Source organism: Glossina fuscipes, unplaced genomic scaffold (assembly GCF_014805625.2).
Source record: "Glossina fuscipes isolate IAEA_lab_2018 unplaced genomic scaffold, Yale_Gfus_2 0, whole genome shotgun sequence".
NCBI lineage: Eukaryota > Metazoa > Arthropoda > Insecta > Diptera > Glossinidae > Glossina > Glossina fuscipes.
Window position 1 is genome coordinate 8,136,100 of NW_023998414.1, and position 26,983 is coordinate 8,163,082.

General features: G+C 32.1%; 3 protein-coding genes across 6 annotated transcripts in view; all 3 read left to right on the plus strand.

The window, feature by feature from the left end:
- The window catches only part of LOC119644570 (high affinity copper uptake protein 1), a 54,720-nt gene extending 42,742 nt beyond the window's left edge, over window positions 1–11,978 (plus strand). For 2 of the 4 annotated variants that reach the window (XM_038044163.1, XM_038044164.1), the window contains exons 2-6: window positions 107–267; window positions 5,534–5,733; window positions 5,800–6,050; window positions 6,332–6,361; window positions 11,681–11,978. In XM_038044163.1, the coding sequence (XP_037900091.1) occupies window positions 231–267; window positions 5,534–5,733; window positions 5,800–6,050; window positions 6,332–6,361; window positions 11,681–11,882 (720 nt within the window). In that variant the 5' untranslated portion in view covers window positions 107–230 and the 3' untranslated portion in view covers window positions 11,883–11,978. The remainder of the gene's footprint in view (window positions 1–106; window positions 268–5,533; window positions 5,734–5,799; window positions 6,051–6,331; window positions 6,362–11,680) is intronic. The other 2 variants (XM_038044166.1, XM_038044165.1) reach the window with 2 other exon arrangements.
- On the plus strand, window positions 11,894–12,615 carry LOC119644571 (probable basic-leucine zipper transcription factor E). The gene is made up of 2 exons (XM_038044167.1): window positions 11,894–11,983; window positions 12,035–12,615. Exons 1-2 carry the CDS (start codon window positions 11,913–11,915, stop codon window positions 12,423–12,425), a joined length of 462 nt encoding a protein of 153 aa, XP_037900095.1. The 5' UTR covers window positions 11,894–11,912; the 3' UTR covers window positions 12,426–12,615.
- Window positions 12,616–19,019: 6,404 nt separating this feature from the next.
- LOC119635659 (luc7-like protein 3) lies at window positions 19,020–20,855 on the plus strand. The gene is made up of 5 exons (XM_038030579.1): window positions 19,020–19,306; window positions 19,393–19,416; window positions 19,636–20,522; window positions 20,582–20,652; window positions 20,725–20,855. Exons 1-5 carry the CDS (start codon window positions 19,229–19,231, stop codon window positions 20,829–20,831), a joined length of 1,167 nt encoding a protein of 388 aa, XP_037886507.1. The 5' UTR covers window positions 19,020–19,228; the 3' UTR covers window positions 20,832–20,855.
- The last annotated feature ends 6,128 nt before the right edge of the window (window positions 20,856–26,983 follow it).

A 26,983-nucleotide genomic window follows, 5' to 3' on the forward strand; every position in this document is an offset into this window, starting at 1 on the left:
GTAAATATCTCCTGCTTTATGTATTTATTTATTTTCTCATATTAACATACTTATATAATTTATTTTTATGATTATTTTTTGAAATCTTTTTTGTTTTTTTTTTCAGATTTTCCTTTTGCTTTACATAAACGGATTTTTCTTCCTATAAACAACAACAATAACAATAACAACAATTAAAATAATAATATTAATAAATAAATAAATAAATTAATTAATAAATAAATAATAACATGGATCATTCCCAACACACTTTACACAGCAATCACGGTAAATATCTCCTGCTTTTTGGTTTTAATTTAGTTCTCTTATTAGTCGATCTTTTGATATCTCATTCTTGCAATGCAAGCATATGAAGACAAACGAAACGAATCGTTGCCCACGTTAAAGAGTAAGAATGATTGATGATTTATGCAACTGAAGAGGTTTCTCGCTCTGTCTGTCCGCTTAAATATTCATAATCATTAGAAGACGTTTCCTTTTTCATTAGTCAAATGTATAACTGAGCGACTGAACGACTTAATCGCATCGAGAGTGCTTTAGAAATCTGCTGATGTTTCTTATCGTTGTACTAACATAATTGGACCTTCAAAGTCCTATTATATACATATTATGCATATATAAATTATGTTTAAAATTCTTTTTGTTGATTTTTCTCGCAATAAAAAATAAATAAATAAATAAAAAATAAAAAATTAACAAAAATTGTCAATTTTTAGAAAATACGTTAACAAAAGGATTGAAAAAAACCTCTTTAGTAAATATCATGAAAATCATAAACCAAACGTCGTCAAGCATCAAAAGATTTATTCTAAGCCAATAATCTTGTTCTGCTTTCCTTTTATTTATTTATTTATTTATTTTGTTTTTTTGTTTTTTGTTTTTTATATTTGTAGTGTTTGTTGATATTTTGATTTACTGCTCTTTTATCCGCTTTTATATTTTTCAAAAATTTAACGTAATTTGGATGCTTATTACACATGATTAGATTAACTTTATTTATGCAGAGGATTTGCGAATGGTAAGAGGATAACTTAGTATAAAACGAAATTGTACATCTCTTGCAATGCAAAACATTCGCTCGTTATGCCCAACAAGAATGTAAAAGAGAGAAAAGCATTGAGTTTACGCATAATTCTGCTGCGGGTATTGTTTTTCATTCCCATAATGGCATAAATCTATCAGTCTAATAGCTGACCATCATAGACACAATTGAAGTAATTTCACGCCTCTATTCACAGTGCTTGGCAATGATGATCGAAGTTCCTATCATATATATATATATATATATATATATATATATATATATATATACATATCTTTAAAGCAAGTTCTATATTGACAGCGTTGGATGGGTGTAAGCGATTTTTTTTTCTACTTTTAAGATCACCTACTATGGAATCGTCCATAGAATATGCTTGGGAATTTTTATCATTATATCTGCTGGCATTTACGACTAATGAGCAAAGAAATCAATTTGTTTTTTCTTTTTTTTTTTGCTTTGAAAAACAGAGGTGTTCTCACTCTGGCTCAGTCTGCCGCAGTCGGGCTTATCTTCAATACTAATCGGCATATAGTAGTTTTCAATATTTCTTATCAAATTTGACTCTGGGCTCGATTTCGAGTTTTCGTTATCGAGCTATCCCACGATATTAAAGACAAAAAATAAAAAAATTATATTCACTTGTGAGCGAATCCTTTATACTCATCATCGTTTTGTTATGAAATATTCAAAAAAAAAAAACGAAAAATATAAATCTGCATAGTTCATATCCATCAAAAAAGGAAATGGAGGGAAAAAGGATAAAATTGTTGCGCGTTTAATGGCGAGAGAAAACGATATTCATATGTATTTGATATTTAATCACTTTGTTAAAATATATTTTAACTAAATTTCTATTACGATATCATGTTAGACTATCAATTCACTTCTACGAGGTGTGTTTAAAAAAAACAAAGAAGTCCTTTTTTTTTTTTCGAAAAACATTTGCTTATGCGTCAACATCTATGTTTGTCCCCTTCGAAGTAATCTCCTTTAGATGCAGTACACTTGTGCCAACACTTTTTCCGATTTTTGAAGCATATCTGATACGCCCCATTTTTGGTACGGCTTTGAGCTCTTCCGGCGATGCAAGCTTTATATCCTTAACCGTGGCAAAATCTCGTTCTTTCATGGGCTCAAGTCCGGTGAATACCGGTAATGAGGCACGATTACGATATCGTTTTCGGCCAACAAGTTACGAACAAGCATTAAAGCAATATCTGATGACTGATTGCTTCATAATTTCGCCGGGCGTTTTTCTCATGCGGGTAATATTTCTCACTGACCGCACGACCGATCTGCCATTATAATCGAAGAAAAGAGCGAGGAAAACCTTCAAATTTGACCAAACTGCTTGACGTGTTTTTCTAGTCTGGTAGCATTTCTGGCCGCTTCTGGCCGGTTGGACTGATTGAACTTTGATTTCGACATCATAAACAAATACTCATGTGTCGTCATCAATTGATGATGACTCATTTAACAACCCCAGATATGCCGACCTCATCAGCAACTTCTTTAATAGCTATTCGACGATTCTTTATAACAATTTTCTTTACTGCTTCAACGTTCAAGTGTTCGGGCGTCAAGGGCACGTATCGTCATTAACATTTTTTCCGCTTGTCGCGAAGATTTTCTATCGCTTATTAACATTTTTTTTTTTTTTTTTTTTCGAAGTAGACCCGACATTTAATACAGATTCTTGAATGGCTGGTAATGTCCAACCAAAAAAAAAAAAAAAAAAAAAAAAAAAAAATCAAAGATCGAATGTACATAGCCGACGACATTTAAAATACCTTTTTCAACTCACCTCGTAAATGGCTATAGAGGGAGAATCATTATATCGTATACCATTTGTGATACATTAAGTTTGTACAGATGTATGTACTGACCATCTTCCTTTCGCCTAAGTTTGCCTGTTCGCCGATGTGCTTGACCTACGGATCTCAACTTTTACGACATTTTGACGAAAGTTCACATGTTTTTTGACCCAAGGGCAAGCTCTATTAACAATGAACTGGACCGGTTCACCCTTGCGACTATTCCTCATATAACGCCTTATTTTAATTGGAAAGAAAACAAATTTCGAAATGTCTTGACAAAAATCATTCTGTAATAGTATTTCGACATTTGATGTAATTTGGATGTGAAAAAGCTAAGACTGGATCAGATACTTTTTTTGAACCTCCTTCCCCTTATAACCACTCGCTGGACAACTTAATCGTCCACATAATAAAATTGTCGAATTTTTAAGATATTTGAGGCACAAATTGGTCTTTGGTCAACTGTCAGTTTTGTTGTGCCCTAACCCGTATATGGGTTATCAGGTTCTAGACTTGGAGCGGAGCATCATTTTTGGTTCATTATCACGAAAATGATATTAGGCGAGGCGATATAGGCTATTTAATGGTCGACCTTGCCTGGCTATTATTTTTTATTCTTATTTATTTAATTTTTTTTTTTTCACAACATACACGATTCGCATAATACATCTATGAAAACGTAAGTAAGACAAATTTAAAGCAAAACTTTTGAATAAAAACTTTTTAAATTCATTATTAAAGGATTTTTTTTTTATTTTTATTTTTTTATTTTAATTTTTTTTTTTTTTTTTGCTAGTTGACAATATTGTCTACCACTACTTATGCGGTATTCCGTATTCTTTTTCATTTTTCTTGCTTTGCTTGCTGTGTGTTGTGTATAGAGTATGTGTGTTCTCGAATTGTTGCGAAAAATAGCCCATAGAAAATAGGCGCAAATTTTTAATAAAAATACTCATACACTTCAGTTTTGATTGTATTTGTGTGTTTAATTAATGCGCACTCTTGTTAAAAGTTACAGTGGGTGGAGAATTTCGTTGCACTACTACTGCAAAAAAGAAACATTATTTTTAATTTACACCAGGAAGAGAGAACGGCGGATGAAACAGTTAGATTATTAAACTACTCGTGCTAAAGAGTTTATAATGCTGCTGCAGAAGCGAGCATGCTACTTGACTTGAACAAAATAAAGCGAGACCAAAAAAAAAAAAAAAATAACAAAAAGCAAGTAAGAAATACATTATCCGGTTGTGACCGAATCTTTTGCACCCATCACCGTTATCCTATTAAAAATTTCAAAAAAAAAAAAAAAAAAAAAAATGGAAAAAAAATGGAAAAATATAAATTTACATACTTCATAATAATGATAAGTGGGCGTGGTTGATTTTTTTTTTCAATTTCTCTATTTTTGTACAATAATTTTTTTAATGGAAATTTATATCATGTGCCTACTGTAGCTTATAAGCAATAAGCAAAAAACGTCGAGAATAAAGATTTTCTCAGTCTTGATTTTATAGAGAAATGTGGATGTTGTAGACGTGTTTTTCGGACCGGTTTAGACCGTTCTTAAATTCTTTTAAAATATCTTCATTTTGAAAAGGTTTATCATAGATACTACACATATCGGCAGACGGACCGAACCGATGGACGAGTATGCTCAGCTGCATTTTGAATTCGAAACTGACCAAGAGTTTATGAAGTTTAAGGCGGCTTTTGAAGCTTGCTTCTGCGCCTTTATAACGCGCGTATTGAAAAAAGTCTAGGTTTGATGCCTTACAATATAGGGTAAGCGTGACCAATTATTCCCATTTCTGCCCAGATACTACAGCATTGCCTAAAGAGCATATATTCAAACTTTTGTCGATTTATCTCAATGAATTCTTATGTTTGTTTAGTGACAAAAACATTTTCAAAAATTTTTCATAATGAAGTGTGTTGTGCTATTTACGTACCCCGAGACCGTACTTGCTCATCACCTATTTAGGCACAATCGGATTTCGCTTTCAAAAAAGTGACGATTGCACGATTTCCATATCGCATGGAATAGAGAAGCGAAAAAAGGACTTAACCGCCATTAACCGGCCAAGTTCACATAACACTTGGGTTTTATTATTATTGCTTGATTAAATACGTCAACGTTACTTACTAACGAAATCAAAGAGCTTCAAAAAAAAAAAAATAAATAAATAAATAAAAAATAGCCTTCTTGGCCGTTCACGATTAAAATTGTCATCTTTGTTGACGTGATTTATGGCAATGAAGTTACATGACATGTGAGGGTTGCGGTTATATGCAAACATGTTTGAATATTGTCACCAGCGGAACCGCAATATTTTGGATGGGTATGGTATCAACCGAAAATGAATTTTGTTCATGAATAGAAATGACACGAGCACGAATTGTCAAAGTGACGATATTTGACAAATTTCTATCCACAAATTAGAGTAAATATCACAAGATCTAATATATGTAATGAACGTAGCCTATAATGATCCAAATGAAAGTTGAGGGCATCCATGAAATGATCGATATGAATATTCTTTCTTTTTTATTTATTTTTTTTTTTTATTTAATTTTAATTTCTTTCTTTTTTTTTTTAATTCATTGAAAATTTTTGTTTGTTTAATTTTTTATGAATTCGTAATATTCAAAACAAAAAAAAAAATCCTATAAAAAGATCATTTAATGCATCCTATGCATACTGCTACAGAAAGGGCCATGGACCAGCAAATGATGTCTACAACAACAAGTTCGGCCGATATGCACATGCATCACAGTACAATGCATCACAGCGGGCATAGTATGGACGAGAGCGGCGGCGGGAGGAATATTGGCGGCGATAATATGCATATGATGCATAGTATGATGTCCATGTCGGTGAGTATAATACGGATAAATAATTAAAGGCCAAATTAATTATTAATAACATTTTATTTGCTATAGTTTCATTTCGGTTGTAATGAAATCATCTTATTTGATTTTTGGAAAGTGACTACCGTTTGGGGTATGGTCGGATCGGCTATTGCCGTTTTTATTTTGGCCTTGCTGTATGAGGGGCTCAAGTACTATCGTGAATATCTGTTCTGGAAAACTTATAATTTATTGGAATATCGTCCAGTAACGGCCCCCCAAACAAGTGCCGAAACTGGTAATAGTTCAGCGGTAACACCACAAAACTCTGCTGCTCGCGTCCAGTAAGTCCTTGTTCGCGAAACTAAACCTTTTTTAAAAAAACAAAAAAAAAAAAAATCAATGTTTTCGTGTCTCATATGATATTCATGTTAATATATTATATGTTTTCTCTTCTCTTTCCATCTTTATTTTTACGTTCTCATATTCTCTTCGTGCAAAAAAAAAAAAAAAAAAAAAAAACAAAATCATCACATTCTCTATATATATATATGTGTGTGCAAAAAATTCCAACATCAACAATTTCTTTGGTGTCCATCGAATCATAAAACAATTACTTGTTTAGATATGTGGGCGAAGTTATACATAAACAACCGTAAGTATATATATATGAAATTTATATATATATATATATATGAAATATTAAAACAAATTTTGGATAATATAAAGAAATATGCTTATATGTGTTAGTTGGCATACCATCTCATGCATGTATTATAATTCGTTAGTATTCCATTACCTTAACCTAACCAATTAAATGTTATGTTTTACCGCCCTCGAGGCCACTTAAAGGTTTCGCTGTATAATAACCATATATATATTCATGCGTACACTTTCGAGTGCCGCACTCACCGAGTCCAGAGTTCTCTTTAAAGAGACTTAATATCTGGACGACAAAGACATTAGCGTATTCGATCTAATTCGATTCATCACTTTATCAGCAAAAAGCAGTAGCTACGCTTCATACTCTCTGCAATCTAATGGCGTCGATTTTGCTAATTCACAACTGAAATCTCTATCCCTCTATTGTTAATGGGCGGAGGAATACGAGTGATGATGACCGAGGTCGCACACCCAGTATTAAACCTTTCTTAGGAGTATTCAATTTTTAAGGAGTTCCTCCTGATCACTTGCCTAACTACCTCCCAGCTGGCATTTGTATTGGGCACTCTCAGCTGAATGCACTCTCAGCACAATGCGATGAATGAAATTTAAATCGTGATAGCTCTTCGAGGCTAATCATCCTTAATTATCCTTCTATCTACCGTGGGATTCCTCGTACCAACGATCAATGTAAACGTTGACACTCTTCCGCAAAACGCGTATATGCAACATTTTTTATCTCTTCACCTCAAATTCATCAATCTTGTAGATTCCAAGATGGCTTGCATCTGGCTCTAGGGTGTAGTGTTGCGGATTTCTTTGTTACGTTTTCCATCTAATAGTTGCGTATGGGCCTAGATTCGTATGATATAGTACTGAGTCCATTCAATATAGCCGGAAAACGTTTTATCAAACAATGTTTTTGTAGTCGTCTCGCGATTCACCATTAAGTATCCCGCATCGTCTACGGGATGCTCATATAACGACATTTTAAAATAAGGCGTTATATAGGATGCGGTCGAAAAGTTGCTCCGATTCGAGCTGCTCTTAATAGCGTTCGTGCTTGGGCCAACGCAGGCCAATCTAACAAATTTCATCGAAATATCTCAAAAATTGTAATGTACAGGTTGAGCACAAGAATATAAGATGAACGGGATGAAATGGATGGGTCTATCCCAAGTCCTCCTAGATATTACATACATAATATATACGGATCTGAAAAATGTCGATGCAAATTCTAGGCCTCGATTTGGATAACAAACAGTCGGGAATAACGTCGTGTACACTTCAATCCGAATGAAAACTCACTATAAGCCCTCAGGTATTCATCAGAAATTTCATTATTGCCTCTCACATAAATGTAGAACTCGGAGCTCAGGCATCGCCATTATAGTTATTTTACAATACTTGAAATATATGTTACTTTGACTTTTTCATACACAACCGCGAAGGATGAGAAAACATTCAAATAATAGAAGCTTTGCTGAAGATGCTATAAGTAATAGATCAACATCGGATTCTGAATCGGATATTGAAAATATGATTGCCCGTCCCTCAATGCTTTTATGGTTACGAACAATCAACTACGAAGATAATGGTTTCAAATTTCGCAAAACTTTGAGAAGCTCTTGCACGCAGGCAAGAAACGGTATTTGTACTCATTGCTCATAACCTACGGTATAATTAAGGCATGCGACGAAAGAGATTTTCACGTGTATTCTGTGCGGATGATGCTAAAGCACTTTTACAAAAATTGAAAAGAGCGACCACGCCCACATGAGATTTCTTCTTTTCTTCTTTTTTTTTTTTTTTTTGCATGATAAAAGTGGTTGTACCTACGAAATTTAACGGTAGTCGAATATTTAGTTTTCTTACTTATTGGAAATACATTTTTATCGAATCTACAAACTCTATTGCCTTAGCATTTTCAAATGAAATCGCTTATGAATTCATGAAGGGTGCAATGTATTCATACGTGTCAGTGTTCACAAATAAATATTCCTACCCTACGTTTATCTTATTCACTATGTGTGTTGTATTCAATATATATAGTTAAACCCTTCAATTTAGTTTATTGTTTCTTCTATCTTCAAATGAAATCCTTTACAGTCATATTTTTGTTTAAGTATGTATTGCGTACACACATTGCACATTTACGTCTCTCTTATAATTTCCTTTTATTCATCTTTTCTATATATATTATCAAATACACTCAATATTTATATGCATACGAAAGTAATCAACAAGTTGTTCTCCTATTCAGAATTACTTTACACGTATTTACTACAAATACTTGTACTTTGCATTATTGCTACACGAACTGCCAAAGTTAATAGTGTCTATCGAGGATTGCATATGATATAAATTAAAAATTTCGTTAACCCAACATCTATGCATTTAATACGATCTGAAGAGGTATTATACTTCTCCTTTGCAAAGTTGTTTGGCTTTATATTAAATTTTAGAAAATTTATCAATCGAAATGCGTTATATTATTAATACTCGTTTCTACAATTTTCGTGCAGATATATTTGTAATTCATCATCATCATGTCAAAAATTCCATTAGGAAAAAAAAAAAAAAAAAAAAAACATTAAAACGCTACGCAGGCCTGGATTACGATGACTTATTGAACGCACCAGCGTATGGATGGTTTTCTCGCTTCCCTGCTGGAAAAATCAATGAAATCTTACAAAAAAAAAAAAAAAAACCGCGAAAATCCAAAGAAAACTGGGTTTTAAGCAGCCATGACATTGCTAAACAATCAGATATCATTACAGATATCTTTTGTGTAGACAAAAAGGTTCGAGGCTTGAATGCCGGACGAATTGCGAATGATTGACGGGACTTCTATCAGCAAATAGCTTACATAGCGTTACTGAAAGGATTGAGTATATTAAGAGGATCTGATTATGCCAAGCGATAAACAAAAAAAAAAAAAAAAAATTATCACAATTGATCAGGGGAAACGAGCTTACCTTCTATTATGACAATGTCACACCGTGTATACCTTTTTTTTTTTTTTTTTTTTTTTTTTTTGATTTGTTTGGAAATAGATTGGATCCATAATCCAGTAACGTAGTTGAAAGCCATTGATCCGTAAATACCTTTCCATTCATGACAAAAATATAGAGACTTAGATGGGGAATATTTGATTTCTTCTAGTGTGTAGCGAATAACTGCCTTTTGTTTCGCTCTATGCAAAACTCTCTTAATATGTGGCAAAGCCGATTTCAAAAGAGGCAGACATAGAACTCTTTTCGTAAGAAAATCCTGATTTTTTAATAGTTCATCAAAGACAGCAAAATGACTGTATCTTGACAACGCCAGAAGCTCATAACAATTGTTGCCCTAAAAAAAAAAAAATTTCTTGTTCTATAATATTAAATGGGAGTGGCTGGTTATAGGTTATAGATATAGGTTATCTAATCTAGCTTGTGAGTAATGGGCAAAAAACGGTTGTTTTTTTTTGTCTTTTGGAAAATGGAGGCGTTCTCAGTTTACATGACACTGTACATGGATACTTCGATCGATTTGACCCATTCTTAATACCAATCTACATGCAAGAACTTTCAAGGTCTCTGCCAAATTTTAAGCCGATAACTTTATTCTTGCAGACAAGAGAATGTTTACAAGTGTCTTAACACAGGGTTACCAATCAACATGGTTACATCGATTCAGAATTTGTATCTGATTAATCATATATATATATATATAAAACTAATGGCGTCTCTGGAGCTTCTTCTGGGTATTTGCAAACGTTGTTGTGACCAAACGTTCATTACTCCGCGATGGCTACAAAAATAGCAATCAATAATAAAATATCTCAACACTTTCTACACAGCTACTACAGCTACTCTATTAAACCAATTTTCTTCCTAATCTCAATACCAATGTCTAGTGCGTTCCCTATACGTCTCCTTTTTTCACCGCTAAAGAATCAGTTGAAGTTACACTTTTCTTTACAAGTATTTGTAAGCCATAGTTCCTGAGTACGCACAAATTGTGAAAGAATCAATAATGACTTTTCATAGTCAAATGTTGGATTGTTGGGCAATTATTTTTGTACATTTCCTTGCATCTCTATTATTCTTTAAGTCTTTAACTCTATGTGAAATGTATCTTTACTTACAGGCGAATATCGCTTTTATGTTCATAACATCCTTAGCGGTAGATATTTGCATATGAAAACAGCTTAAATCGTTTTCACTCTACGATTTATCAATTTCTCACTATTTATATGTGTATGTGTATTGTTTTGCGCTGGTATTCAATTGATTTTAATGTTTTGCTTGAATTAATTTACAAGTATCCTTGTCATTTATATCGTTCTCTCTCTCTCTCTCTCTCTCTCTCTCTCTCTCTCTCTCTCTCTCTCTCTTTCTCTCTCTCTCTCTCTCTCTCTCTTTCTCTCTCTTTCTCTACATTCAAGTCGGTCGTGCTTTCTACGCAATTGTAATTTGTGTGTAGAACACTAACGCCATTGCTTTAATACTTTATGCGAATTTGCTAATCCTTGAATTTTACAACACCGAGTAAAGCAAGTGTGTACGTCTCCACGTGTCACGTGTTATCCTCATCTGTGCCTTAGATAAATGATAAATCGAAAATATACGATTGTTTGTTGATTGTTTTTGTCGCTTAGTTAGTTTACCTTTGCAATCATTGTTTTATAGTTCATTTAATTTAATTTTGTTTATCTAAGTAGTTGTTGTTGTTGGCCGCATTACAATTTTATCCCATACTTGCTATTAACGATATTTTCTCGCATGATACTTTTACGTGAGACATAAAATATTGTATATACTTTACTTTAAAGCCAGCAGCGCCGCTTTTCGTTCGCTTTAAATAAATTGATGAGATAATATTGGTGCGTAAATTTTCTCATATCGCAATTACATATCAAATGGAATTCAATGATTTGCAATTTCATTATAAAATCGCATATAAATCGCAAACGCACAAAGAGGAAATTTCATTAGAAAAGTATTGATCTTGGGAATACTTTTCGCTCAGGGGTCAGTCAATTGAACGAGACATTTAGTGAAAGCTTACAAATTATTTTACATTTGAAATTTTGCATGATTTTTGAAACGGATTCACTTACGAGACGCAATAAATTAAATGTTACGATATAATTAAAAAGCAAAACAACACCTAACACGCTAAGAGAAGATCCTTTGTGCTAAGATATTATTTTCTATTGTGCAATCGAGTGAATCAACTATATGTGATATCGTATATTATTGATATATTAATATATATATATATATATATATATATATATTCATTTTTTATATATTCTTTGCAGTCCCAGCATGTTGTCACTGAGTCATTTATATCAAACATTCTTGCACATGGTGCAAGTTACAGTGTCCTTTTTTCTAATGTTAATATTTATGACTTATAACGTGTGGTTATGTATGGCCGTTGTATTGGGTGCTGGCTTGGGTTATTTCCTATTCTGCTGGAAGAAATCCGTTATTGTCGATGTAACGGAACATTGTCACTAGCAATGTATAAGATGTCAATGACGTTTTGCAATGCGAAAATATTTATGGCCAACACAAGTGGGCATTAAACCAGCACTACCATTATTACAACAACAACAACAACAACAACAACAACAACAACAGCAGCAACAGCAACAACTACTACTATTATTACAGCAGCAGCAGCAGCAGCAGCAACAACAACAACAACAAGAAAATTGCTCTCAAAAACAACAACCGCATCGAATAACAACAAATGATAACGATAATGATGATCATGGTGATGATGATGATGATGTTGCGGATAATAGCGAAAATAGAAATAAAAAGTTGGTGCTACTTCAAAACCAAAATACAGTGCAAGTTTTCAAAGATTTAAATAATGCAACAATAACTATCGATACCATGGCTATAACAAATACCACAACCACTACTTTAGTGCATAGCGGCTGTGGGAGCATCGGTGCTAATTGCACAAATTGTCGAAATACTAAAATTCTTTTAAGGCTAAGTTTAAGATATTTTTACGACATAAATTATGAATTTATAAAAAATATTATCTAGAAAAAGCAAAAAGGAAAACTTTTAACAACAAATTTTTACTCAAACACATAAATGTTTGTTAAATTAAATATGCAGATGTGTATCCTTTTGCAAGTTAAGTGGCTTAAGTTCAACAAAGAATTGATTTTTTTGTGCGAGAAAATGATGAGAACAAAAATAAAAATAGGAAGAAAAGAAACTAACAAAAAAAATAAAAAACAAAAAACACAAGAAGAATGAATAATTAAAAAAAAAAAGACAGAAACGCAGCATTATATATATGCATATCCAACTCTTTTTTTTTTTTTTTTTTTTTTTTTTACAAGGTAGATGCGCTCCTTGGATAACCATGGAGCCAAATAAATCCGACATATAGTAAATTTGGGGATATATTCTACAACCTTAGATGAAAAAACTTTACATAGTTTCCAAAAAAAAAAAAAAAAAAAAAAAAAAAAAAAAAAAAAAAAAAAAAAACACGTAATGACAACATTACACATTACATATTTGTATAACAAAAATAATATATTTTTATTACAAAAAAAAAAAAAAAAAGATTAAAATTAATGTCAAATAAAAATTCAGTCCATAAGTACAATATATAAAGAAAAACTTGATAACAAGCGTGCACGTTTATTGCGCACGTTGCATTTCTTCAATAACATCCTAAACAAAATCATTCTTCGCCATCTTCTCTTGGCTTTCAAGTTTAAATTTCAATCTATAACATATCGACAGGTCTATCGGCCTTTTCGGTTTTTCTCCGCAAATTTCGTGAATTATTGAAGCGCGGCGCCGCTAAGAAGCAACAGCATAAGCTTCGCGCGCTCAAAAATCGCATAATCAAAGCTAATACGCAAGACTGGAAGAAACCAAGCTTGCGTTGTAATTGTTCGAAACTTGTTTCATGCTAGTGCTCTCAACATGAAATTTTTCAATTTTTTCAATGAACATCAACTTTTAGAACTTTATTGAAATTATTTATTGGGCCCTACGAACTGAACACTCGAATACAAAGTAAATATTGAATAATGAAATGTCGCGTTCAGATCAAAGAAAAAAGGCATAATCAAATTCACGTCTTCCCCATAGTAGGCTAATTCAGTAACAAAATCATAATTGGAATTAAAAAGAAAAAAATTTTTTTTTTTTTGGATTCTTGCTAGAACAAAAAAAAAAAATATATATATATATATATAAAAAAGTATATTTGTTTTTATTGTTCAATAGTGTTATTTCAAAGTCGGGTAAAAAAGACAGTGTGCAAAAGGGTTGGATATATATATATTTTTATATTTACATATATGTATGTGTATATATGACTGAGCATAAATATATATACATATGGCAACGCATAAAGACAAAAAAAAAAAACGCATAAGGACGAAAAAATATTGAAAATAAAGTCGGTTTAGTTCGACGGATTATTGCTTTACACTATGAAAGCATACAAAGTGCCGCATAATTATAAATAAATCCCTTTTTATATTGATAATTTATTTAGAGCACAACCGAGCACTAATCTTATTCTTTTAAAGTTTCCTAAAATGTAAACAGATAACAGCTAAGCCATGTGAAAGATAAAATTTTCACTTATTTACTTACTTACTTTTTTTTTCACTTTCCACATCGAAAATAATGGATAAAAATCATCGTTAAAAAAGACAACGCATTGTACCCAGAAGAATTGCGATTACAGTTGTAATGATGAAAAATCTGTTAAAAATTTCATATATCTCCTCTTTAAGCTCCTTATCTAGCTGCGCTATGAAAAATTTGTAGGTGTACTAAGAGCATTTATGAAATGACATTAAGTTTATAGAATATTTTATTCAAAATTTCTACAAATATGATAATGTTTCGAGGGCACACCTCTAAAGCCGGGTGCCAAAGAAATTTTATTATTTATTATATACTTTTTCTCTCTAACCTCGAAAATTTCCTGTTAAACGGTTGTAACTTAATTCATATTATAAAACTTTCTCGTCTGCTGTTTACAAAAATCTCCACATAGTGAAATGTATTACATTACGTAAACGGGAAGTCTGTAGTGAAAAGAAACTTAAGAGGTAACAATAACAAAAAAAAAAAAAAAAAAAATACATAAATAAATAAATAAATAAATAAATAAAATAAATTCTATATTTATATTGCATCGCATACAAGGGAATCTAATCGTTTGTTTGTTTGTTTGTTTTCACTTTGGCAAATATATATTTACTGCAATTTTTCTTTAACGGCTGAGAATCGTTACATCATTACAGACATCACTAACTTCCCGGTTAATGTGATGCACGATCAAAAAAAGGACGAGGGAGATATGAAATTTGAAACAATTCTCATCTCTAGATCTTGAATAACTACAATGACGATAAACTCAAACGTAATCGTGCCATGCTCGATCGATAACAATTTATTTCCCTTTCGATCAATATGTACAATTCCGATCGAATTGTTGCGGCAACGCCCTTTATATCTCTGTCTTATAGACTTGATTCGATTTCGTTAACTTTTCCATTTTCAAACTCGAATTGTTGCGGTTTTTTCCTCGCTTTTCTACTAACAAGTATTCGTTTACGTTTACATTTCACGAATTCAAACTGATCATGATCACCTATAGCCCTTGTGATTGTTGTTTTTTAAGCAAAAGAGAAAAAAAAAAAACAAAATATTTCCATCAACAATCTAATAATTTATGATGTGGAGTAAAATCTTTGTAGTTTTGATTTTAAACCTAAATAAATGCTTTGCGTAATTAATGAGTTGATAACCATTATATGCAGTACAACTTCTTTAAAGCATGCAACCGATATTTATCCAACTCATGCATAAGTCGAATGCAGAATTAACTCTGCTCACGAATTAACACGACTTTACTTTTTTTTTAATTTCATAATTTCTATATATTTGTTATGGGTCGTAAGTATGGTCCCGAGTTCCCGAGATCTTTATTCGTGATTTGATTTTTATTAAATTCCCAACGTTGTTATTCTCACTTCCATTTGTAATTAAAGATTGTTGAGCTTATGCCGCACGGATGGTATCGTTAATGATCCACCAATCTAGTAAAGAGCAAAATAAGTTTTTTACGATATATTACAAATTTTCAAAGCCTTAATCAAATGATTAAAAAAAAAAAAAAAAAATAGAATTTGTCTTCCAATGTTTTTTCAAATGCTTATTACCCCACGCTACTACTAAGTAAAAGTTACATTTTCCCCTTTAAATGACTCTGAATATGGATTGTTGTTTTGTGGGCGTTGTTATGATTGAAGGAAGATCTTTTTAAATATCGTGTGGTTTTGTTGGGTGTCAACTAAGCAAAATTTCGGCTTTCCTTTCTCCTTTTTTTTTGTTTTTTTTTTTTTTTTTTTGGTATTACCACTATAGACGACATATAGGGATGGACAGAGAATATATATATGTATATATTTTATAAATAAATTGTATACATGTATTATAAATGAAAGAAAAATTCTAGTGTGACCATCATACCCATAAACCTTCGATATTGATTAATTTTTCAATGTTATTGAGTCGTTACATTAATTCGATAAAAAACCGAAAAATGACTAAAAACAAACCAGAGAAAAGATATTTCAATTCTCAGCCGGTTAAATAAAAAATTTACTATAAACAAACTGAACTTTTGAACTCTTATAATGAATAATAGAGATAAAAATAGGTAAATGTTTTATATACAATTGCATAATAGTATTTTATATATATACTACCAATATACACAATACATACGTAAATACATAAATGTAAAACTCAATATTTTAAAGAGATCACACACAACAAAATAAAGCCAAAAATTCAAAGAAGGAAAAAAAATAAAAAAATTACAAAAAAATATAATAATTGTTGAATTGAATAATTGTTATCAAATAAAAAAAAAAAAAAAAAAAAAAAAAATACACTACAATTTTTTCCCCCACAAGTTTAAAAACAATTTCCAAAATTTGTTTTGCAATTTGTGAATATTTTATTATAACATTATACTTTTTATATATATTTTTTTATTATATACGTTATTTTTTTAAACAATTTTATATTTAATTCCCCTTCATGAAAACATTTAGACTTTTGTAGATTTTTACTACTTTCACTTTTTTTATTATTATTATGTTTTTCTTTTCATAATAAAATTTTTCAACAAAAATTTTTTCCATCTTTTAAATAAGTCTAGAAAAACACTTTAAGAATAAATGTATAATATTATATAGAAATATCAACTAAAAAATAAATATATCACATTTTTAAAATATAAACTTTTAAGAATTTTCGTTGATATGCTAAATATTTGGAATCGATAACACGATGTCGCCCATTTTATACGTTTGTCGTAAGTGAAATCGCATTACAGTCTTATCTTGTGATTTTTATTCTTTTTCGAGATGGGAAAGCATGCAAAACCGACCATTTTGGACAACAGGAGACGAGACTCCTATCCCTACTCTACGACACGACCGTTAAATGTGCCTTCGCAGAGAGAATTGCCGTTTAGGGATCTTGCCTAACTCTTCTTAACATATAAAAACAAGGTTAGATTGACATTTGAAGTACACGTTTTAAAAATACAGATTCCCCCTGTTTTTGAACACAATATATCATTTAAGACAATGACTTTGTAATTGATATATGAATTCGAGACATTTCCAATGATTATGCATCAAGAAATTAGGCCCAGGTAATTAATGGCAGGAAATTCGGATACATATTTATTGCTTTCATATTGCTTTGTGTGTATACAATTTTATAAATGTCAGAAGGTAAGTGCAACAACTCTGCTCCAGGACAAGTCACTTTTAGCGAAATATGCGTACGCACACTAAAGCAAAAGGATAATAATTAAATGTAATTTACAGAATCAGATAATAAGTACCTGGACGTTGCAAGAATGATGAATTCCAAACATAACGTCGCTAACCGTGCACGTGAGTGATTTCAATCACATGCAGCATCACGATTACAGCAGGTAGAAAATTATAGTCAGCGGTATGACATTGAATATGAGGAACACTTTTCTCACGGATATCAATCAATCATCTATACTTTCATCAAGATAATCCGGAAATCTAAATCGTATAAATCCGTCTGAGTGGCCGAAGACGAAAAATCTCGACTAACAACTAAATGGTTGTTGGTTCGAATCTCAATTGCAGTAGAGTTTTTAATAAGGACGATGCCCTTGGTTGATGCTGGTGCTTTTAAATTTTAATCTTTGAATTTATCTCTCCGACTAAATGAATATAATAAATAAATCGAATAAAAACTTGTTTAATGACTTTGCTGGTAAAAGATGGTGAGAAAATCTGAATCTATGTCTAGATATGAATAATTATCTCATCTTATAGCCACCAAACTAGCAATGAAGGTTCATTGCCCAGCCATCAATACATAAAAAGTAATCTGTAATCCCTTCACATTGACCTTTCTTTTTGACAAACGCCCTCATGAGCTGCACATTTATATGAAACGAATTTGCAATTTTACAAATCTTAAGAACTTCCACTTGTCTCTAAGCATGTTATTCAAATGCAAAAAAAAACGCTACTTTACTTTTTTTTGCGATTTTCTCTGCAATTTTGTCACACACGTAACATATTTTTCCATATTTATTTACTGCATTTTCTGCTACAATACGTTGCGTCTTTTGAAAATTCTCCGCAATATTAATCTGAAAAATTGTTCGATTAAAGAGCACAAAATACGCCAAATATTCAGTATGACTGACGGATATAAAAAGCATTACAGCTTTTAAGACGGGACTTTTCGCTACAAAGAATTTCTCAACAACATTATTATCAAAGATAATTAAGTAACAGTATGTACATAAAATAATAATAAGCTATATAAGAACGAAGTTATTATTATTATAATTTTCTTACTTATTACAATTATTTTTATTTTTACTAATAATATCCTTTATATATAACCTTAGTTTCAAGAATTTGCCGGAATATTGTTTGTTCGTTAGATCTTCAGGCCGCTTCCGCTTTAAAGCAATCAACGGCTCTTTCACCTGTTTAGGGGCAGTTTAGTACAATTTATTGAGGCATTCAACGAACATAACAGTCTCGAAATTTTCAATGCGATTTGAGATAAATGATGAAACGAAAACAAACTATACTGGCTACCTAGTCTTTAAACATAAACAACAGAAGCATAAATAAACAAAACTTTGTATGGTTTTACTTTGTAATCATTCGACACTGCGTAACATCATGTGATTCTATCTTCTTTTTGCTTATAGAAATACTGAGAATGAAAGAACAAGCGATCAAATGGCTACTAATTAACAGCATTACCACTGCTATTGATAACAGAAGCACAAAAAGTCCCTAAGATTCTACTAGTTTGAATTTTTGAAAGAAATGTTGGTGCATCTTGTCGCTTAATTGTCTTTCATATTAGTATTGATTTTGAAAGGTTTCGAATATAATGAAATCAATATTTGCATATAGAAATAAAATTTTCTCGTTTAATTATTTACTGCCTTATGTGGTGAGATTCTAATTTCCATATGTCAGGGAAGTCAATGAATTGGCAATTCGAACGGTAGACAACACTGAATTTAAAAACACAATGCTGCGGTAATCATAAAGTTAGTGTGAACGTATATTTTTTTAATGTTGGCAACCTTGCAATACAGCAGGCAAGAAAAAGAAGAATAGAACATTATTAAATTTGTTATTTTCGCCAGAATATTAATTAAAAGAGAAATTATCTCACATTATCTCAATTATCACTAATAAGGTGAATATCAGTAAATAATTGAATATTTCGTTTGCACAAAAAGCAAAATTAAAGTAAGAATAATGGTGGACGCCGCACGTCAAATGTTGGACGAATTGATGGGAAGAAATCGAAATTTACATCCATCAGAAGCTCCCAAGGTTAGTATGTGCTAGTACAAAAAAAGAAAAATGAATCCTTTTGGAGGAAGTAATTTTGATAATGTTTAAATGTTTTATTTCTATAGACTGTAAACTGGGATGACCCGGAGGTAAGTAAAACTTTTTCAAAAAAAAATTTTTCTATTTTACGATTTGAAAATGTCGAACTATAAATACAATATTGAAAAATAGCGAAAAGGGGGGAAATGAAAAGAAGCTAAATGAGATTTGTAAAAAGGAATTTTTATGTTATAACACACTTGTGTTGTTTCTTTTTATAGTAAAGATTCACTGAATGTTTTGTCTTATTTTGCGATTATTTCCCTCAGTATTGTCAATATTATATAGTGAAATTTTGTCCGCACGATTTATTTGTAAATACTCGAGCCGATTTGGGCGCCTGCTATCGTATACATGATGATGAGGCCAAAAAGAAATACGACGAAGCCAAGCCAAGTCATCGTAAGCGTCAATTCGAAGATGAATTTCTGCAATTTTGTAATTCTATGCTCAATGACGTCGATCGCAAAATACAAAAAGGTAAACAACGCTTAAAATTGATGCAAAAAGATCAGCCGTCTGGCCTATCTCATACGTCCAAATATCAGGAGCAATTAAACAATTTAAACGCGCGCATTAAAAAGCTGCTGGCCGAAGCCGAAGAAGCCGGCATACGGGGTGACGTTGATCAGGCACAGGATCTCATGAATCTTTGTGAACAACTAAAGGATGAACGCGACGCTATGGTGGTCCAACATGAACAGATGATAACAACCACCAAAGAAACTATAATTTCGGAAAAATTAGCTATTAAAGCACCAACATCAATAGCGGGTAATTCATCAGAAACCAGTGGTGGGAATGGTGGTGGCGGAGGAGGCGATAAATCACCAACAAGCGATGCTGAAAATTCTTCATCCGCTGCGGACAAAAAAGTTAATGCTTGGATGCAAGATATGGGACATATACCGGAAAAACAAATGGAGGTATGCGAAGTTTGTGGTGCTTTTCTCATTGTAGGCGATGCTCAACAACGTATCGAAGACCATTTGACGGGTAAACAACATTTGGGCTTTACAAAATTACGCAAAGCCGTCGAAGAAATTCACGAACGTCGCAAAAAGGAACGGGAAGAAGATGAACGTCGCAAACGGGATGATCGTTCCTCACATCATCGTAGCAATTATCACAGCAGTTACGACCCAGAGCGTAGGCGGTAAGCAACAATTTTACACATATTAATTTACTTTTCATATCATCTATTGCCCTTTTCAGTGAACGTGAACATCGTGAACGATCACGAGAACATAATAGTGGTCATTATCATCAAAGTGATAGGCATAGACGTAAGTTTTATTAACATTTATTATTCCAAATAATCGCTTAACTAAGGTTTGCATTTGAAAAATTTTGTTTAGATCATCATAAATCTCACCACCGCCGTCGTTCTCATTCACGTAGTCGTTCTCATCGCAGTAGTCATGAACGCCGTGAAAGCCGTAGCCGCAGCCGTAGTCGTTACTAACTGCTCTAGTAACGTATAAATGAGGTACTCTTCCCCAAAAATAAAATAAAATATAAAAAAAAAAAACTTACAGAAATCAATGATTAACAAAATCATTACCAAAAAAATAAATAATCTTAAAAAAAGAAAAAAAAAAACTTACTTAAGATAACCACATTATCATAATGAAGAAACAAACAAAACAAAGTCAACATCTCATAAGGTGAGTGAAACTGTGTGTTTTTTTGTTTGTACTTATTTTGTGTTTTAATTATTTTTTTTTTTAAAAAACGAGACAATTTTTTTTTTTGTTTGTATCGAAACAAATTGCATGATTTTAGGTGTTATGTAGCTTGACTTTATTCTCTATATAAGAAAACTCTTATATCAGAAGAATTATTCAATTAATTATACAAAAAAGATTTCCGACCGAAAGTGGAACATCTTCTAGATTATATTATCGACTTCTATTTATAGTTACTTGTCAAAAAAAAAAAAAAAAAAAGTAAAAAATTATTTTAGTTGTGAAAGCTTATCGCGAACGAGCGCGTAAATCACTTTTTTCTTGGAAATTAGCTCAAATTTACAAATTGATTAAAACCGTTAAGCTAAACGTTTAAATCTTTTTTATTTATTTGCTTATATCATTCGAATTCATGATCTTAATAGCAATCAAAGAAAAATTTTTTACCAAAACCTTATCCCGCTATACCTTCATTCATTTGCCCCGATGATTATATTGATTAACCGAAGTAATTTATATTAAGAATAATACGTTCAAAGTGCCAATTTCATTAAAATGTGACTTCGTTAGTCGGCTAATCACTATTTTCATATGTTTGACCGATGACCGGAGTCTTCATTTTTCATTAATAACAATTATTAGGTATTTATCCTTCATTGAATCATTAAGCTATACTATCCATAAAACTGGACTCAGGAAATTAATTCAAAAAAATTAAAGTTTCGATACAAAACTAAAGCTAAACAATTTCGATCATAATAATATGTGCAATGCCTACAAAAAGGACTATTCTAGTTGATAGTTGCTGGCATTAACGAATGACGCGTCAGACGGAGCAGGGAGAGTACTATGTCAACAAAACTGCCATAGGCTCATTGGATCCAATGTTTCGATTTCTCTCTCTACTGCACTGAATGCATTTGACCTCTCTATTTGAATTATCTACTTACTCTACTGAATACTCTATCAGCGTAACTGGCATCTATCCAAGTTGAAATTGAAAAAATTGTCTAAGTTTCATTGAATCTTTTTCCCAATGTCCCAATGTGTAACTTGGTAGTCCTGAAAACAAAAAGGCAGAAGTATCCGTCGTTCTAAAAAGAAAACGACAAATCATTTTGGAGGAAAATTATTTTACTCATATTATTTCTTAACAGTTTATGCCCCAAGGGAAACGTAAATGGATTTGTTCGTTGTCTGAGATTCTGCTGCAGTTTCTCTCACGATTAAGTTGGGTCAAGTCGTGTTGGCCGCGCCCTTAACGATTAAAGCGTACTTCCTGATATTATTGGCTCAAAGCTTCGCAAGAACAAATCAAAATCTCTTAGCAAAGGCAAGAGTACCTCGCTTATAAATTACTTAAATATTGCGTTTTCTAAGAAATTGCGTTATTTTGTCTCTGAGGTTATGTAAAAGTATAAGGTACCCCGCTGAATTGAGAGTACAAAGGTTTGAGTAAATAAAGCTCTGCCCGAAACAATGCTAATAATATAGTAAGCCATACTTTTCCTGCTAAATACGAAAGAAAATGCTGCTGCATCATGACCTGATTGAAATTATGCCGATATATAGTATAAAACGTTTGCAATATGTATACGAAAAGATATTAGAAGATAGTATTTCGGTATGACGACGGTCGGCCAGGAAGCGTTAGCGCTGCTGAACGGAAATGTGCTGCCATTCGAGCTGTAATCATCAAAACGTTTCTTGTTACCTTGTTTTGATACCTGTTTCAAGCCATGACGTATTGGCGTTCTTATAGCAATACCGTTATGAAGATAAATTCAGTTATCCTCTCGGCGTAGGAGTCATTTTCTGTAAAAAAGATAGGAAAGATGCATAGCTAGTGATGAATAGTGCTTTGGAAAAAATAATTTTCATTTGAAATAAGTGTTTCTTCTTTCTCTAGTAAATAAAATTGTACGATTTACTTTTACATGTGGTAGTTAGAGAAAGTGCAAGCGTACTTTACGCGTTGATAACATCTTACCTCTACGATCATTTTTCGTATGAAATAGAAAAAAAAGTCTCCTTTCATAGGCAGTCAGTGAGTGGGTGGCGGTGTTCTTTTTTCTTTTTTAATATTAATGTCTTTTTTTTTTTTTTTTTTTTTTTTTTTTTTTTTTTTGTTTTAATTAAGAAAAAGGTTAACGTTGTTAATATTACTTTCTGGTCTTTTTCTTAGTCTTTCTTACAAGTTCCACTTTGATAACTTTCGGTCGGAATTTAAGCGCAAACTATTCTGTGTTTCCTTTCTTCTTGATGATGAGTTTATGATGAGTTTCTCAGTCAGATTTAACAGGTTAGTGTCTCAAGAAATTATTGTATTTATGTAATTAAGCACACAACAGAAAATCTTTGCTAATCGAAACAAAAGTTTAACAAAACATACATTTGAGCAATGGCAGGCTTCGATTTTGGGATTGAGAGATGTTGAGAAATGATGGCACATACATGATGGAAGGATGTCTGTCAGGTATTTTTCTTATAATTTCCTTTAGTTAGCTATATTGAATATAAGTGATACTTAATTAAAAACAAACAAAAATTTTTTTGTTTTTTTTGCAAAAGTGAACTTTTCACAGAGATATCATATAATAAATAAATAAATAAAAAAAAAATTCAAATAAATAAATAAAAAAAGAAAAGATAAAAATCTTATTTGTGTGCGGAAGTTCAAACACACAACAGACACAGGGCACAAACTTGTTCTTCTCTTCTCGTACTTCTGACTATCAATCAAATCAGGTACATTAATTAAACGTATAATTTTACAATAAATTTTTTCGTTTTTAAAGGTCAACACAATGACCCAAAGTCAGTCCAATACAAGCCAATCAGCTAATAGACAAAAAAAATGAAAGAAAGAAAGAAAGAAAGAATAATTCACCATCTTATACAAAACAGTTTTTAATAACCCTTGCTGCGGGCTAAGCTTTGTGATCTTCGGATCTCTCTAAGAAAGTAAACATGGCAAAGACACAGGTACATTTTGTTTGAAATTAAAAGCTGTACATATAGATTTGCTTCGTTTTGTGTGGGCCATTCGCCAACTTCCATTTGCAGTGTGTGAGTGAATGATTGAGTTTTGCCATAACCTACTGATGACTCTAGTAAAACAAAACATTTCAGAACCCCTAAACAATTGTTATTGACACACACGAGGTAATTGCCGATATTAATTGATTTTTTAAAAACGCTGTTATTTGTTCTTTTCTTCTTTTTTTTTTTTTTTTTTTTTTTTTTTTTTCTTGCTGAATATAATTAAATATATTTTTAATACTTAACGAGGAGAAAACAAAACGATTTGCAATATCTTGAAATTAATTTATCCTAAATGTTTTTTAAATATACAATTTGAGATTTGAATGGAGGAAGGGAGTTTGTTGTTGTTGCTAAGCGCTAGAGAAGGGACGAGACAAATTGTAGAAAAGGATAAGAATCCCTCAACATACACGACACCCATTATTACCGTTGTTGCTATACATAAAACGCAATCATTTTTATTTATTTTTTTTCTTCCTTTTGTATTACATTAAAAGACAACGTATAGATAAAGAAAGCATTGGTGCATCTGGTAGTAAGTTTATTGGTGTAAATGTGAAATTCTATGCGGTATTGAAAACTAATACGATTTAATATAATTTTCCATATTTAGACATATCCGTCATCTATGTCTAAGTCTATGACCCGCGTCGTAAATAAAACATCATATGTAACGTTATGGATAAAATTGCGCACTACAACTTATAAATACGGTTGTGAAGCGAACTAACCCATCGTCATTCCGTTTATATTACTCGACAATATAGATGACAAAGTTCGATGTATTGATTTTCTCTTATGATATAATTTCGAATTAATTTAAACTTTCATTTCATTGTAGAAATTCAAAGTTTTATTCAGCTTAGACGCGGTAAATTTAAAAATTTTGGCTAACTTCACTTAAGACACAACAAATAAGAAAAAAAATTTTCAGCTTCAGCCTATCTTTAATATCAAGCAACTCAAGCCAATATATATTCGTTTGGGGAAAAAGAAATCCATTATTTTTATATGAATTTCAAGACTTTATTTAACATGCTTCGGATTGTCCGATTTGGGTCAAATATGCACCGTTTCGTTGTATGATTTGTTGCCATCTTCTCAAGGGTAACTTCAAAATGCCTCTCTCATAGAAGTCCTGGTCTCTATTTGCAAAAAACTCTAGTAGTCGATTTTCACAATCCTCTCTAGATTGCAATTTTTTATGATTAAAGAAATTTTGCAATGCAAGAAAAAGATGATAATCGCTTGGTGCCAAGTCCGGACTGTATGGCGGATGCATTAAAACTTCCCAACCTAGCTCTCGAAGTTTCTGGCGAGTCACTGTAGATGTGTGTGGCCTAGCGTTGTCCTGGTGGAACACGACACCTCTCCTGTTGGCCAATTCTGGCCGTTTCTGGTCAATCGCTATCTTCAAACGGTCCAGTTGTTGACAGTAGAGATCAGAATTTAGCGTTTGGCCATATGGAAGCAACTCATAATAAATAATCCCCTTCCAGTCCCACCAAATGCATAGCAAAACCTTTCTGGCCGTTTGAGGTGCTTCACCGCTCTTTGACCACGATCGTTTTTGCACAGGGTTATCGTATGTGATCCATTTCTCATTTCCAGTCACCATCCGTTTAAGAAATGGGTCTATCTCATTCCGTTTGATCGATACTTTACGAGAAATCTAGCAGTGCAGCCATCTACCGAAAAAATAATGGATTTCTTTTTCCCCAAACTAATATAAATATTGTTAAATATTTTATTAATTGAATCGCATTTCACATACATCTGGGAATGAGTTACGCCCATTTTTATACCATTAATTTAAATTATTTTGGCAGATATGTTTTCTTTAATTTTAAGTTAACATCTACTATGGACGCGAAATTGCTACGACTGGATCTTGTCCATACCCGCGCTTGATCTATAGCCATTAACGGGAAGACATATGTCAAGTTTCCGCTTTCTATATCAATTTTTAAGACCATAAGCGTTCAAATAACGGACAGACGGGGATATATCCATTTTAAAGTCTCATGCTAAAGTGTCTCATATACGTTTATTATAGCACAATAACCGAAGAAAGCCTAAACCCCCACCATACCCGCTCCATCTATGCATAATAATTTAAAATCAAAAAAACCTCGAGCAATCTTCAAACACATAATATTTACCAGTTGATTAACTTATTGTTGAAGCTGCGTCCGAAATCTCTCGCATCAAGCGGAACTCGAGTCTTCGAATTTACCATTAACCTACCGCTGTTCTAAATTCTTGAAATATATTTTAACGCTTTCTCGTTTACCATGTCCCGCGTACGGCGTACACCTTTTAGTGACAAACTGAAAAATGTATTGGTGTCTTGGTAACCAATCACTATCGACTGGCACCCTGTTTGAAGTTCATCTTTCAAAAAAAAAAAAAAAAAGAAGAAACTATGGAGGAATTCTAGCTAAAAATTGCGCAATGGCATGATATATATATATGTAATAAATAATATTGACTAGTCGCGATTACAAATTGAGATTAAATGAATATATATGAGTTGTGATATCGTAAGAGGCCAAAATTTTTTATAATTTTCTTTATATATGTATGCTTATACGGTTAAATTGTCTGTAGCATATTGCCAAGGGATTTATTAAGCTGTTCGCTTTAGAAAGCACTGCCGACTTCTTACCTATTAGTAATGGCAGATCCTAAAATAAAAAAGATCGATATTTTTTATGAGCCTAGAATATAGAATGCACTTATTACTAACCGATTAAATAATTAGAAATAAAACTTTTTTATCGTAGAAAGTGATCGACGATAATGCAACTGCAGAGCGGATCTATTACCTTCTAAGAATATTTTAACGGAAGAAATGATTTTTAATAATTATCAAGAAAACTAT